At 42.9% G+C, this 16,514-nt stretch overlaps 1 protein-coding gene across 3 annotated transcripts in view; it reads right to left on the bottom strand.

The window, feature by feature from the left end:
* The window catches only part of CARMIL1 (capping protein regulator and myosin 1 linker 1), a 254,930-nt gene that overhangs the window by 229,684 nt on the left and 8,732 nt on the right, over positions 1-16,514 (bottom strand). For all 3 annotated transcript variants that reach the window (XM_026660601.2, XM_026660589.2, XM_026660596.2), the window contains exon 2: positions 14,308-14,405. Coding sequence is in view for 2 of the 3 variants with exons in the window: in XM_026660589.2 (XP_026516374.1) it covers positions 14,308-14,405 (98 nt within the window). In the remaining variant the exon portion in view is untranslated. The remainder of the gene's footprint in view (positions 1-14,307; positions 14,406-16,514) is intronic.

Genomic DNA, 16,514 nt, shown 5'->3' with positions numbered 1-16,514 from the left:
CTTCCCTGGTGCCTGGAGCCAGCCCTGCTTCTGTAGCTTCACTCATAGGCACAGCCACTTGCATGTCAAGCTCCCCCATCTTTGCACTAACCTATTGATTCTCACCTCATTTTGTGGTCATTGAAATCAAAAGATTAATGAATTTTCCATCTGTCTTCCTTTTGGACCATATTCAGATACCCTTACCGTGAGAAGTATCTTACTCAGCAACTGATTTCACTGAGACTACTTGAGGAATAAGGTACTTCCGAAGGTGAGTATAAGGTCATCAGAGTCTGGCCCTTATTTTTCAACTTTAGTAATCCTTTGCCAATTTAAAAGTTACAAAGGAATCCAAAAGCTCTTACTAATAGAGGACACTAGTAGCACCTACAGGGACGGGTACTTTAAAAAATGTAGAGAGATTAGACAGACTCTACAAGAGCAGAAATCAGCTTGGGGACTTCTACTATCAGTATGAAGAACATTTAGCAGCATCAATTATATTTAAGAACTACTTTTAATATCCTTGGCATTTAATTACTTCGTACAGCATTAAAATACCACCACCACTAGAGAAAATGGATAAGAACAGCAGGCAATGTACAGTAAATATTTTACTAAAAACTAGACCATTGAGTGCCCCTCCCTCATTTTTCCTGTCACAATGACTGAAGAGAGTGTCTCAGAGCAACAAAAGGCATTTTTCATGGTATGCTGCACTAACTTGTTCAATTAGTGAACCTAGTGGCCTAGTTCAAGCTTACTGTGTCCTCCACATCTCTTTCAGTAAAGTGCACCACCACTTCATGCAAGGAAAGTACAGGTTTTTACATTAAGTAGTTTCAGGGCAGATAACAAGTGCAAGGCCCATTAAAAAAAAGCTTTAAAAAAAATAAACCAACTAACTACTAGTGGGGAGAGAGAGAGAGAGAAGAAACTGGCAATAAAATTCTTTTTTCTACTCCATCCTCTGGCTTTTATGCAATCGTGTTGCAACATTCACTGTGAGCTCAATTCAGCCACCCAGAGGCCTGGTCCACACTAACCCCCCACTTCGGACTAAGGTACGCAAATTCAGCTACGTTAATAACGTAGCTGAATTCGAAGTACCTTAGTCCGAACTTACCGCGGGTCCAGACGCGGCAGGCAGGCTCCCCCGTCGATGCCGTGTACTCCTCTCACCGAACTGGAGTACCGGCGTCGACGGCGAGCACTTCCGGGATCGATCCCAGAAGATCGATCGCTTACATCCGGACCAGGAAGTAAGTATAGACGTACCCTTATTCACAGATATCAATGCAGCTGTTTGCTTGGTAAGATGCTATTGAAAGGTGTCAGAATCAGGCACTCTAGAAACAACAGATCAATATTCAGATCCTGTCACCTGACTTTCCAACAGTCAGGTTCCAAAGGTAACTATTTGCCGTAGGGTACTGAGATTTGGGATAACAGTTAATTATTTAATCTCATCCTACAGTTTGGAGGAACATTATGTGCTCTGTGTGAATATTAACCAATAAAATGGAATGCTGAAACAGTTGGAGGTGTCTCTCAGAAACACCACTACCTCTCCGCTTCTAATTAAATCCCATGAACAACACTGTTCATTATTTATGGTGTGGCATCAGAGAGACTCCAACACATGCTGCAATGACTAGGAACAACAGAGTTGTGTTGAAGCCTATTCGTGTTACTCAGAAAACTGGCAGCCTGAATCAGGGTTTCAAAGCTTTTACACACGTTCATTCTCCTGCTGGAAGTGTGATGTCAGACAATATATACCAGCTTTTATTTCCCTTTAATAATAATGAGTCTTTTGAATATTGTTATCAACTGAAGATATTACAGTCCAAGGGCTGGTCCACACAGTTTTTGCATAACATTTCAGTTTAGAAACCATTATAGCTAGTAATCGATGTTAGACAATATAAGTGACTAAAAGAAGAGATATTAAAATTAAACACTTTATATAGATATAAATGTGTCCACACTAAGGGTTTACAACAATTTAACTATTTCTATTGCTATTATAGTTAAATTGGTACAAAAACAGTATGTAGCCCAGTCCTGGCAAGCTAGAAGTTGAACCAATTTGCCTGAGTTTCTCTGTAGACAGCTAACGAGAGGAAAGGAAGAATTGGACTGAAATGCCATGACACAGACATTTTTAAAGGGTCGTCCTACCAATTCCTTGGCCCTGGACTAGGCAGAGCAAGGAGCAGAGCAGCCAGCATCTCAGAAAAATGGTAAGGAAATTCAGCTAGTATAAACTGATGTACCTCTATTGCAGTCAGAGGAGCTATGCCAATTAACACCAGCTGAAGGCTGGTCAAAGAGTTAACCAGGAATCCCTCCCCTTCTTATTCGGGGCGGGGGGGGGTTAAGAGAGGCAAAGTTGTGTTACTCCTCTCCTAGAAATAGGGCTGGGTTGGAAAGAGATGCAAGGAGGCTGCCTGTACACGTGTCAGCAAGTAGAAAAGAGCAATATCCCCCACAGCATCCAGGAAGAGGAAGGCAATCTGGGTTCCCCATAACGTAGTGTCCCCTGGACTTCACAGGGAAAGCACCAACAATTTGATATAGGGCTCAGTTAGTGGCCAAACTTCAAGCAGATAATTAAAAAAAAATCCACCATCATTCAGTATTTATGGCAAGATTCAATGGAAATTGACCAGCATCACCTAACATACCACAGACTTTCAGTTAGCTCCTCCGAAGATGAGTTTCAACAGAGAAGCCAATGGGGGGTGGAGGGGGGGAAATCTTCCCAAAAATAATAAAAGGGAGGGAAACACATTACCAGTGCTTAGGTCCACTATTGGAGGGGTGGGGGGTAGTGAGAGCCAGGTACCACCAAGACATTACAAATCCATTATGATTCACCTAAAGAAAACGCAGAACCAAATATGGGATATCTTAATTTTGAAAATAAATATATAAACAAAAGCATATAGACTATTTTAAAATGCCATAAACCACAACACAGATCTTGGCTATGTGATATCCACTGAAGAATAATGCACTACCAGAAATGAAACAGTCACATAACTGCACTATGTTGGCAACTTTTAAGAACCTTGTAAGGCTTATTTATTGTGAACACCAATGAGAGAAGGAATTATTTAGGAGTGGAATTATTTACATCAGGATATAATTTCATTCAATTGTTCTTCATTAAAAAAAGGTTTTTCTAGTATTTACCCTACATGTTCCTAATAGTAATGTCTATTAGGCCATGAAATAGTCTTCCTGTGAAATGATGGAAGTCTATTGCTTAAAATATTTAAAAGTAGACTCCTGGGGGGGGGGGGAAATAAAAACAAAAAAAACCACTAAGCAATGGACTCTAGGAAACAATACAGCATGGGGACCCAGGAGAGGGACAAGATGAGGTTCAAGGTCATTCCCATCTCTATCATCTATGATCCCTATACAACAATACAAAGATGTTAAGTTTGATTTATTTGATTGCGTTGTTTGGAACACTTAGGCTATGCCTACACTGTAAGCGCTCTAGTGTAGACATAGCCTTAGACACAAGATGAAGCTATACCCTTTACTCTTGGATACATTAATACACTCAGTACAGTATGCCGGAAGAGGGCATGATTGTTTAAACAGGATAGTGTTATTGTAGAGACAAGGTGGGCGAAGTAATAGCTTTTATTGGACCAACTTCTGTTGGTGAAAGAGAAAAGCTTTCAAGCTTACACAGAGCTCTTCTTCAGGTTTGGGAAAGAATGAGTGTCACAACTAAATACAAGGTGGAATAGATTGTTTAGCGTAAGTAGTTAACATGTATTATAAGAAACCATTCAAGGCGAAGTGGTCAGTTAACATCTCCGCAGTCATAGACACAAAAAAATTAGTTAGTGCGTTACAGATTGTTGTAATAAGCCATAAGTCAAGTGTCTTTATTAAGTCCAGGATTTTTAGATGAGTTATCAAAGTTATGCATTTAAGCTCCCAGGCTCATCTTTTGAAGGTTTCCTTTGAAAATGAGGACTGAGAGGGCCGACAGAGTGATCACTTTGTGAAAAGTGTTCACCCATGGATATGTTTTTTTTTTTTCCCTTTTAGCATTTTCCTGTGAGAGTTCATTCAAGAGCATAGTGATTGTCTCGTTTCACCCACAGTTGTTATTGCAGGATTTAGTGTCTGGATGAGATACACCACATGTTGTGAAGGCATACATAGAACTCATGGATCTTGAAAAGTGTGTTGTGGGGTGTATTGACCTTCATAGCAGTGGATGTATGTCTACAGATCTCCCACCTGTTATGGCAAGGTCTGGGGCCACTTTGAGTTAGTGTCCTGGTCTGTGGGGAACTTGTTTCTGATGCTGAGCTTGGTGAGGCTGGGGATGTTGTCTAAGGCCAAAAGAGGGGGTCCGGGAAAGATTTATTTCAGGATGGGGTTCCCATCGAGTAAGGGTTGTAATTGTTTAATTATACCCTATATAGGTTCAAATGTGGGGTGGCAGATAACTAGAGGTGTACAGTCAGAGGTGTGTTATTTTCCATACTTCCGAAGTAGGTACTCTCAGAGTATTTGGGTAGCCCATTCCATGATGCAATCTACTTCTCTGGTGGAGTATCCTTGTTTGGTGAAGGTAGTTTTAAATCTATTAAAGTGTCTGTCCCAGACTTTCTCCTCAGAACAAATACTGTAGTATCTGAGTGCCTGGCTGGATAACAGATTTATTGGTGTGTTTGAGGTGATTACAGGATGTATGGGGTGATTGTGGTGATCCATGGGTTTCCTGTATATAGTTGTCTGTAGGGTTCCATTGCTCATTGTGGTGTCCAGGAAGTTGATACTGAGTGTTCTAGAGAAAGTTTGATGGATGGGTGGTGGTTGCTGAAGTTGTGGTGGAAATCTATGAGAGAGCGTTTAGGGCGTCTGGCCAGAGGATTAAAATATCATGAATGTATCTTAGGTCTATAATTGGTTTTGTGGTGCATTTGAGTTTTGTGTGTTGAGAAAAATCAAGAGAGAGATTCTATGAACCATTTGGACACAGACTGAATTCCTACCTATCTTTATTCCTGACAGCTTTTAAAACAGTAAAATGAGGCACTAGAGATCAGCTTGTGTTTACATTTTCACTCTCCAGAACACAGACAGGAGTGTGTGCAAGTCTGAGTGATAGCACAGAAGTAGATACTTGGTGTGCGTGAAGGAGAATAAATGAGTGCTAATTGCTCACTCTCACTTATGTCTGGTGCCCACAACCAGAAGAAAGAAAATGCAAATGAGCTGCTATTCTGGTGTAATCATAATGCTATGCTCTCAAATTGCTCATGCAATTGTCTATTCTTGAGTCAAATATCCAAAATACAAAAAACAACCAAAAACCCCAATGACCACAACCACCAAAACACAACACACCAAAAACCACCAACCAATCACAGCCACAAAACCAACAAAACACAAAACTGACAAACAAACAAAAAACAAACTGACTCCTACTTTCCTTTCATCCTCATAGGCATGCACTAACATAGCTGTCATAAGGCTCAGTTCCAGGGAAACTGAGAGGAAGCAGTATTATCCTAAAAGAACCTTCACATTTAACATAATTATCACATAGTCATTATTATGTGACTTGAGAAAGACAAGGTGGGTGAGGTAATATCTTTTGTTGGACCAACTTCTGTTGGTGAAAAAGACAAGCTATCAAGCTCCCCGAAGCTCTAGAAGAGTGTGCTAATAAAATTTGCAGATGACACAAACTTAGGAGGATTGCCAATACGAAGGATGATCAGAATATCATACGAAAAAGATTTGGACAATCTTGATAACTGAAGTAACAGAAATGGGATGACATTTAATAGTGCAAAGTCATGCACTTAGGGCCCAACAATTTTTTGCTATAAGCTGGCAATGTATCAGTTGAAAACAAGAGAGGAGAAAGACTTGGGTGTACTGGTCAATTTCAGGATGACTATAAGTCACCAATGTGATGTGGCCGTGAAAAAGGCTAATACAATCCTAAAATGCATCAGGTGAGGTATTTCCAGTACGGACAGGGAAGTGTTAGTACCACTGTACAAAGGACTGGTGAGATCTCATATGGAACACTGTGCGCAATTCTGGCCTCCCATGCTTAAGAAAGATGAATTCAAAACTAGAACAGGTGCAGAGAAGGGCTATTAGGATAATCAGAGGAATGGAGAAGCCACCTTCCAGAGGAGACTTAAGAATCTTGGCTTGTTTAGATTAACCAAACGAAGGCTGATGGGAGTATGATTGCTCTCTATAAATACATTACAGAGAGAAACACCAGGGAGGGAGAGGAGTTATTTAAGGTAAGGGCCAATGCTGATACAAAAACAAATGGATATAAACTGGCAATCAAGGATAGGCTTGAAACTAGACAAAGGTTTCCTCCACATCAGAGGAGTGAAGTTCTGGAGCAGCCTTCCAAGAAGAGTAGTAGGGGCAAAAAACTAATATGTTTCAAGACTGAACTTATAAGTTTATGGAGGGGATGGTCTTACGAGATTGCCTATAATGGCATATGCCCATCTGCGACTGCTATTAGCAAATGTCTCCAACAATGACAGTAGATAGGGAGGGCTCTGAGTTACTACAGAAAATGCTTTCCCAGGTATCTGGCTGGTGGGTCTCACCTACATGCTCATGATCTAACTGACTGCTATATTTGGGGTCAGGAAGGAATTTTACCCCAGGTCGGATTGGCAGAGACCCTGCGGGTTTTTTGCCTACCTCTGCAGTGTGGTGCATGGGTCACTTGCTGATTTGAACTAGAATAAATGGTGGATTCTCTGTAACTTGAAGTCTTTAAATCAAGATTTGAGGACTTCAGTAATTCAGCCAGAGGTTATGGGCCTATTACAGGAGTGGATGGGTGAGATTCTGTGGCCCGTGATATGCAGGAGGTCAGACTACTAGATGATCATGATGGTCCCTTCTGGCCTTAAAGTCTATGAGTCTATATTCAAATGTGGATTCACTGTGGATAAGAAAAGCCTTATCTGATGGCACATCTGAAGGAGTGCCATACTTGCTGCCGCAACAGTCACAGTTCTACAAATGGCACCACAATGTTTTACTACAAAGGAAATACACTCCCTGGGTCCTGCAATTTAAAGGAGCTGAGGGTATCTGCATAAGACAGATACCTGAATGGAATTTCTTAGTAAAGTCCTTCTAGTTACTAATTCACATCAAGCTATTTTGACCTGGAGGTTAGGAAAACAAAACGGACCAGCTATGTAAAGTGACCACAGTCATTTATGATTAGCATGAGATATAAATAGTTTCATTTCCTTAGTTCTAATATGCAGAACACAATTTCACTTCTGTATTAAAACTATGGCTAGAAGAGCCTCACTTCTTTTTCTGTTTTTCATATTCTAAAAACAATTAAATTAAAAAAATTGAACCCCTATATTTTTAGCGTGGTACTAAGAAGTTTAAACTGTATTTGAACAAATTGGTGTTTTATACGCTTATGACCACATTAGTCTATGTATAGTTTTTACCTAATGATTTTTTCAGTCTCTAAATGATCAAGTCCTAACTAGTTACGTTAAGTCTAATAAAGACTTATAGATCTGTAAAAAAATCAAAAGAGTATGCAAATAACTGGATTTTAAAAACAAATTAAAAAAATCTCCAAACTTGAATACAAAATGCTCATGCTACTCTTTTTAATCCCAATAAGACTAAGCCCTTGCATACACTGGCAAGTTTCTGCGCAGTAAAGCAGCTTTCTGCATTGTAACTCCCGAGGTGTACACACTGCCAAGCCACTTAGTGCACAGAAAATGCACAGTTGCAGCGCTGTAAAAAAAACAAAACACCCCGACAAGAGGCGTACAGCTTTCTGTGCCGGGCTACAGCGCTGTGGTGCCACTGTAGACACCCTGGTCAATTACAGCGCTGCAATTGGCCTCCAGGAGGTGTCCCACAATGCCTGTTCTCGCCTCTCTGGTCATCCGTTTGAACTCTACTGCCCTGCGCTCAGGTCCAACCGTGAGCCCCATCCCTTAAATTCCTTGAGAATTTTGAAAGTCCCCTTACTGTTTGCTCGGTGATGCGTGCAGTGGTCTCAGCGCAACTTTCCAGGTGGCCATGCCTGCTCCATGCACCAGGCGATCCCCCCACTTGGAGGAATGCCAAGCTGCTGGACCTCATCAGCATTTGGGGAGAGGCGGCTGTCCAGTCCCAGCTGCGCTCCAGCCGTAGGAATTATGATACCTATGGACAGATTTCATGATGCATGACAAAAAGGGCCCATGATCGGGACACACTGCAGTACAGGGTCAAAGTGAAGGAGCTGCAGAACGCAAACCGCCACACTGGTGGTGTGCCCACGAACTGCCAGTTCTACAAAGAGCTGGACGCGATACTTGGTGTTGGCTCCCCCATCTCCACTGCGAAGGCCACTGTAGATACTTCGATGGCTCGTGTGCCAGTCGAGAGTGGACCGAGCCAGGAGGAGGAAATATTGGACTAGGATGTGGAGGGGGTGGGAGACCCAGAGGCAGAGGACGACTCGGAGGTCAGAGATGCATGCAGCCAGGAGCTCTTCTCTACCCCGGAGGAGGCTAGCCAGTCACAGCTGTCGGAGCTTGGCGAAACACAAACAGGAGAGGAGGCCCCCTGGTAAGTGGCTTTGATTTTGGGAATTGCTAAAGCGAGTTGTTGAGAGCAGAAGGGTTGCAGGTTTGTGTCTGTATAATGCGTGTACCACCACATGCCTAGACTGAGCGGCAGGACAGGGAGTTGATTGACTCCCTCAGTTCATGGGAATCTGCCTCAGAAAAATCCACGAAACTCTCATGGAGATACTGGGCAATCCGCTGCCGCAGGTTCTTTGGCAGAGTTGCTTTGTTTCTTGCCCCATTAAGGGTAACTTTCCCATGCCACTCTGCTGTCACTGGGGTAGGGGAGGACAACACGGGACCACTGCTGCACACAGGCAATCCGCATAAGGGTCAGGGTAGAAGCCTCAGTCTTGGAGAAGACCCTCCCTTGAATTCCTGCTCACCCTCAGCAGCGAGATATTTTCCATAATGAACACAGCCTGTGGAAAATGGGGGAATGATTATAAGACCCCCCTACACTGCTGGCTCTCCCCAAGAGCCACGTGCCCAGTGTACAGTACAAGCCTGGAACACTGATTTCCCCTGCCCCTGAGGTTACTTACCATTTTGGGGGTCTTGTGGCTCATGTGTGCTTGCCTGGGGTCAGCCAGTTAGTGACAGGTATGTGAACAGCGGCTGTGTTTTAAATCAGTGGTCTGTGTGTTGCAAACAATACTGCTTCTGTAAAATGTTGCATTTTGGCTTCACAGATATGATTTTGGGAGCCCAACATCCCTCTTTGTTATCGCCAGCTGAACGGCTGTGTAGAATTAGAAAGCGGCCATGAAGAACTAAAGAGGACTTTCTGCCCGATGTCATGATGCACTGCGTGGTCGAAAAACAAGAACTGAAGGAGTGGCAGGACAGCGAGAAGAGGGACCAAAAGGAGAACGCGGTGTGTCAGAACGAAGCCATGGAGCGGCTCTTAAAAGTTATGGAGTGCCAAGTGGACACACTCCAGGCACTACTAGCACTACAAACCGAGCAGCTCCGCGGCCGCCCTCCCCTGCAGCCGCTGTCGCAAAACTCTTTCCCATGCACCCCCCCAGACACCGCCAACGCACTCTTATCAACCTCCTGTCTCCAGTCTGTACCAGCTGCATTCCACTCCTCCCCCGTCACAGTCCAGTCCTGCAGACTCCCAACACTCAACACTCATCCCTCTGCAGCTTGGCCCTGCTGAAGTACAGTACCCGCTGCACTGTACTCCAAAAGGAGAATGTTGGATATGATACCTGGACATACACAAATCTTTATCCGTCCCGGGACCCCACCTCCTCCTGGGACCCTCCCTTCCCCCATCCCCCTCAGTGCTGATGTATTTTTTTTGTTTGTCTCTCTCCTCCGGTGGTTCTTTTTTAATCAAAGAATTGTGTTGGTTTGAAAGCAATCTTTATTCCATTAACTGAAAGCAAACAGAGCCCTGCAAAGCAACAGGCACTTTTCTTAAAGCTTTATAGTGAATCATCTGCACCAATCACTATCACCTCCTAGCATTACAAGCACTGCACTCCCGAGCATAGCAACAAATATTAGTGGTTTTCAGCTTCAAATTGCTGCCTCAAGGCATCCCTGATCCTTATGGCCCCGCGCTGTGCCCCTCTAATAGCCCTGGTCTCTGGCTGTTCAAATTCAGCCTCCAGGCGCTGAGCAGGAGCGGTCCAGCCCTGAGTGAAGCTTTCACCCTTCCCTTCACAAATATTATGGACCGTACAGCTATAAGCATAGGAATATCGTCATTGGCTAGGTCCAGCCTCCCACATAGGCAGCACCAGCGGGCCTTTAAACGGCCAAAAGCACACTCAACAGGAACACTCTGCACTTGCTCAGCCTGTTGTTGAACCGCTGTCAAGGTGCCCAGTGTATGGCTTCATAAGCCACAGCATTAAGGGGTAGGCAGGGTCTCCCAGGATCACAATGGGCATTTCGACTTCCCCTATGGTGATTTTCTGGTCCGGGAAGAAAGTCCCTGGTTGCAGCTTCCTGAATAGGCAAATGTTCCAAAAGATGCGTGCATCATGCACCTTTCCAGACCAGCCTGCGTTAATGGCCGTGAAACGCCTACAATGATCCACAGGCGCCTAGAGAACCATTGAGAAATACCCCTTGCGATTAATGTATTCAGTGGCTAGGTGGTCTGGGGCCAGAATTGGAATATGCATGCCATGTATTGCCCCTCCACAGTTAGGGAAGCCCATTGTGCATCCACAATCTCACGCACGTTGCCCAGAGTCATGGTCTTTCAGAGCAGGATGTGATTAATGGTCCTGCACACTTCCGTCAACACAAGTCCAACAGTCAACTTTCCTACTCCGAACTGGTTAGTGACCAATCGGTAGCAGTCTGGAGTAGCCAGCTTCCACAGTGCAATCGCCACATGCTTCTCCAGTGACAGGACAGCTCTCTCTCGTGTCCTTGTGCCACAGGGCTGGGGCGGGCTCATCACACAGGGCTGGTCTACACTGGGGGGGGGGGGTGGATCTAAGATACGCAACTTCAGCTACGAGAATAGCATACAATACGACATATCTTAGATCGACTTACCTTGCGCCCTCACGGCGCGGGATCGATGGGCGTGGCTCCCCCGTCGACTCCGCTTCCGCCTCTCGCCCTGGTGGAGTTCTGGAGTCGACGGGGAGCACGTTCAGGGATCGATTTGTCGCGAGAGCGATTACTACCTGCCGATCCGGCGGGTAGTGAAGATGTACCCACAGTCCCATGAATGTGGCTTTCCTCATCCAAAAGTTCTGTAGCCACTGCTTGTCATCCCAGACGATGTGATCCTACCACTCAGTGCTTGTCCCCAGTATTCAGTTGTCGCCTGAGTTCATTGGCACCTCCTCACTGGTTAAAGGGGAGGGTCTTTAGCTATGGGTGGGCTTAGGCCCGCTGTCTCCCAGAAACCAAAACAGATACATAACCCTGATCCCCGTGAGCCTCCTCTGCCACCCGCGATAAGTAATAAGTCGGCTGAATGACATCCAGACAGACCATCTCCAAACCACGCCTAGGAAACACCTGTACGTGTTCATGCTTCCTACCATCCACTTCCTTGCCCCTCATGTCCCACCCTCACACCAAAGTGGCGGGACCTGCAGCCACCTGAGGAGGGAGAAGAACTCCAGTGGGCCAGCCTGTACTCCACTGTGGTTCCACAGCCCACCAGGGATATTAGTTGGCGGCTCCTCTTTGGAGCCACGATCTTGGGCATGTACCTGGCATAGTTCATAAACTCCCCCAACATCTATTCTTTCTGCAGCAAGAGGAGGCTCTGGCATACCCTACCTAGATTTATGTCAAACTGAAGGCCCTCTTCCAGCTCCTCCAGAACTTCTTATGCAGTTCTGGCTGCCTTTCTCCCCCCACCTTCTCATTTATGCATACCCCATCCGTAACCCCACCACGTCGCAAGACCTCCTTATCAGCTCCTTTTTCTGTTCATGCCTTTGAGCAGAGTTCCTCTAGGCAGTGTGCAATAGGTACACACCTTCCAAATTCTGCGACAAGCGAGGCAGGGGTCCTACAGACAACAGCTTCCTTCAGTGGTTCATCCCCAGAGCACAGTCCATCTTGTGCAGTGAATGAGACATTTTCATATAAATGTTCATACACTTGTGTAACTCATAAAAGAGGTAGATGCAGCCAGTCATAAAACATTAAAATCACCAGCGGAGAGCTTAGGAGACTAGATTTCAAAAGAGACAAAATTATCTGAGTCATCACATTTTTAGAAGTTTTACTCATGTCCTTTCAAAATTTCCCTTACAGTTGAAAGCCTGACATTCTTTTCCTGCCATGTACTTTGTGTAGGTGGATAAAAATGGTCACTGTGCAGACATGACACGATTTAAGTTTATACATTTAAAATAAAAAAAAATTCATACATGAAGTCACAAAACTTGGAAAAAGAAATATAAAACCTGCTTCACACAGACCTAGGCTAATCTTAACACTATTATTTTTTAAAGTATTTTCCATTAATCCTGAACAGTAAGACAATATTTCCACAGTATATTCTGCTATTGATAACAATAATTATTCTATGTAAGTCAAAAGTCAATCAAATGTTACTGCTTCAGAGAATCTGTCAGCCTGCTCTGTAAACATGGCTTTCAAATAAATAGTGGCTATCAATCAACATTCACATTCCCAACCTAATAGAAATTGAAGGCCCTAGAGTTGCATATAAAAAGATCCTTGGACAGATGTTACGCAGAAGATATTTCAAATTCCTTAAGTAGTTGTTCTCACAGAAAAGTGGACTATTATCAACATCAATACTGCCCAGGAATAAGCAACATACTTTATGAAGACAGAATGCAAACTATTCACACATTTAGATTTAAGAAATACTTGTTTCCAGAACACAAATAATACCAACTCAGTGCCTCTTGTCAGAGAAGTATAAGAACCTGCTCTTGGCAACAAAACTTCCAAATCTATGCCAGCTTTACTGATACAATGCAACCTGTTTCAAAATATCCTGTAAAATATTATAGTAGTAAAGCGCAGTCAGGAAAGTAAATACTTTCCTCATGGAGTGTATTTTCTAAATGGACAACCTACCTAATTCTCAATTACTGAGGGACAATCTCCTCTCATTGATATATTTTGCTTTCCACAACCAAATATCTGTACAACTTTTCATGAGTGATGTACCCGAGTATTCGGATTTTAATATCTAAACTGTATTGTTAAATCTATTCACCTAAATTTGGGTTTTGCTGATTATGTACTCTATGTATCATATGACTTTTGAAAACTAACTTTATATTTGTGGATAATCTAAGCACTATACCCAGATGTACAGACACTCTTTTCCCAACCTATGTATTATATAATTTTTTTTAACATTAGCTTTAATAAAATTGTTAAATCTGTTCTTACAGTCCTTTGTATTTCGTTATCCTTCTCTGCTTCTCCCCACATACATGTATCAAACACACTGGCAAGTGAAGGCCCAGGGGTTGTGATGGGTTGTTGTTGTTTTTTTAAATACACATCCAAGTATGCAAGAGGAGAATATGAACCAGTACCATCACATTACTACAGTTCTCTGCTTATCTAAAAGGACAGACATATTAGCCTTGAGAAAACAGGAAAATATATTTGAATGAGATTAACTTTACTTTTTCTTCCTGGACAGTTTTAGAAACAATGATAGGGTCACATACAAAGAACATTTACTTTTAAATATAATATCCTCAACCTATGCAAAACAAAGAAATACAAATAATAGATTAGTCTCTTAAAAGACTAGACAGTGTTAGTGTTACACTCTTTGGCAGTGTAGTAGCCTCAAGAGAAACAGGGTATTTGACACAGTTTAAAAATTCTTAAAAGAGATACAATTCTTTATAGGTTTGATCTTGTGTTTCTTGCTCACTCAGAATTCCCACTGATGTCCACAAGAGTCTAAGGAACACAAGGAATCCACAAACGGTCCCCTTTATTTTGAGATATGTTCACACAATAGTTTGTCAGACCACAACAAGAATGACTTATTGGAAGTTCTGACCAATAACCTAGAGATATATGCACAGTTTTCAAACACACAAGGCAAGAAAATAGAGAAAACAAGTGACACATAGTTCAGAGTACATGTGGACAAATTTTCCATGGGAAGAATTAGTTTCTTAACAATAGTTGAAATGAGCTTCTCCTAAATGTTTGTCTACTTTAATTAGAGTTACTATACTGTACTTACCAATATTTTGTTATCCACTTTATCTCCCTTGGTTTCTAGCTTTACTTTTTTCTTCACTGAAATTTTAATCTTCCTCCCAATAACATCCTTGATACTTTCTGAAATAATGGAGAACACCTTAATCAATATTTCCATTGTCAAGTAGAGATTAAAAAAACAAACAATATTTTCAAACTTTCAGGGAAAATTCCTCACAGTCTTATTGTATTAACTGACATTTTTCTACCCTGCACTTCTCTGTTGCACTCATTTAATAGAGGTTATACACGCATCAATCTGACTCCAATAAAAAAAATAAAGCCACATTTAATTTGAGAAGTTTGTCATATACTCAGCTATTTAATGAACAAGTCTGTTGTCCTGAGATTAGACTTGTACTGAAGTCTTACTCTGCACACAGCAGTAATGTCATTTCATATTTCTCTACACCAGAGGTTCTCAAACTGTGGTCCATGGTCTGCGAGCTCCATTCAGGTTGTCTGCGGTTAGTTCCCTCTAAGGTGCGCGCCTGGGCGGCCGCACGCAGAACAATGAAGGGCCACCCACCTCATTAGTTGAGACACACAGGCATGGCTCCACTAATTAGGTGCCTGGACACTGGAGAAGACGCACATGTAAGGTGAGGTGGTGGCCTTGGGGGGAATAAGGTGTAGGTGGGAGGGGGCAGTGGGGGGGGGGGGATTTGGGAAATGCAGGGCAGTGGCAGTCAGAGAAAGAGGCGACTTTCCCCAGCTCCAGGGCTGCGGCTACTGGGGAGAGATGGCCCTCCTTCCCAGCCCCAGCTCGGGGGCTGCTGCAGTGGGAAAGGGGGGAGAGACCCCCCCTCCTCCCCAGCCCCAGCTCGGGGACTGCCACGGTGGGGGAGAGAGGGCACATCCATCACATTAGAAAGCTAAGACTACTGATATTAAAATAGGAGTTGTGTGCTTTCATTTGTAGAACAAAAAAACGTTAATTATGAAGTTTTATATATATAAATAAAATACACACACACACAGTGCTTTTATCCAAAGCGCTTTACAATAGTTGGCTAACGGTACAAACAACATTTGGAAAGATCATTAAGTGGTCCGTCAAGACCCTCAGCAATTTTCAGGTGGTCTGCAAAAAATAAGTTTGAGAACCAGTGCTCTACATTCTATTGAGATACTAAAAATATCCCCAAGACAAGTCACTTTGGGAGCACCACTTATTACCTAGCTGAACCAACTATGTGAAAAACCAAATAGCTCATTCTTCATTACTTTAAAACACTATGAACAAACTTATGCTCTCACTTCATCTGAAAACTCTGTTGAAGTCAATGGACACACTGTAGCAGCACAATTCAGACCTTTATTGTTAAAATTTTGGTGGTCAGATGGCTCTAATAATAGAATACAGAGTTTACCACACCTAATTTATGATGGGAATCCAGCCCAGTTCCACATGTTAACCCCTGACCACTGTACAGAGGCTCTGTGAAATGCAGTACTGGTTTCAGTCCAAGGCCTAGTGGTTACATATGCACCTCATGGAACCAACACCCAACCTTATATAATTTACATAATTTTGACATTCTCAGCATAGCAACCAAGTACTGAATGAACATAAAGACCAAACTAACCTCTCTTCTCTTAAGGCCTCAACCCTGTCCATGAACTGGTGTCAGGAAGCTTACACTATTACTGTCACTGGTGGACAAAGAGAGTTATTCAGCCACAAGGGCAGTCAACTATCACCTCTTATAAGTATTACATTCACTTTTCTTTTTTGAGAGAGAGAAAAAATGGTACGGGGGGGTTGTGAGAAAGCCTTTCAAACATACATAACTGGTACTTTTTAAAGGGGAAATTATCAACAAACATGTGGACAAGGGAGATCCAGTGGACATAGTGTACTTAGATTTCCAGAAAGCCTTTGAAAAGGTCCCTCACCAAAGGCTCAGCTTTGTAAAGTAATGCACATTGGAAAAAAATAACCCCAACTATACATACAATATGATGGGGGCTAATTTAGCTACAATAAGGAAAGAGATCTTGGAGTCATCATGGATAGTTCTTTGAAGAAGTCCATGCAGTGGCAGTCAAAAAAGCTAACAGAATGTTAGGAATCATTAAAAAGGGATAGAGAATAAGATGGAGAATAGCTTATTGCCCTTATATAAATCCATGGTACGCCCACATCTTGAATACTGCGTACCGATGTGGTCTCTTCATCTCAAAAAA

Source organism: Terrapene carolina, unplaced genomic scaffold (assembly GCF_002925995.2).
Source record: "Terrapene carolina triunguis isolate 2854851 unplaced genomic scaffold, T_m_triunguis-2.0 Scaffold58, whole genome shotgun sequence".
In the NCBI taxonomy this organism is placed as follows: Eukaryota; Metazoa; Chordata; order Testudines; family Emydidae; genus Terrapene; species Terrapene triunguis.
The sequence above is the reverse complement of the archived record's forward strand: the minus strand, read 5'-3'. Positions and strand labels throughout refer to the sequence as shown.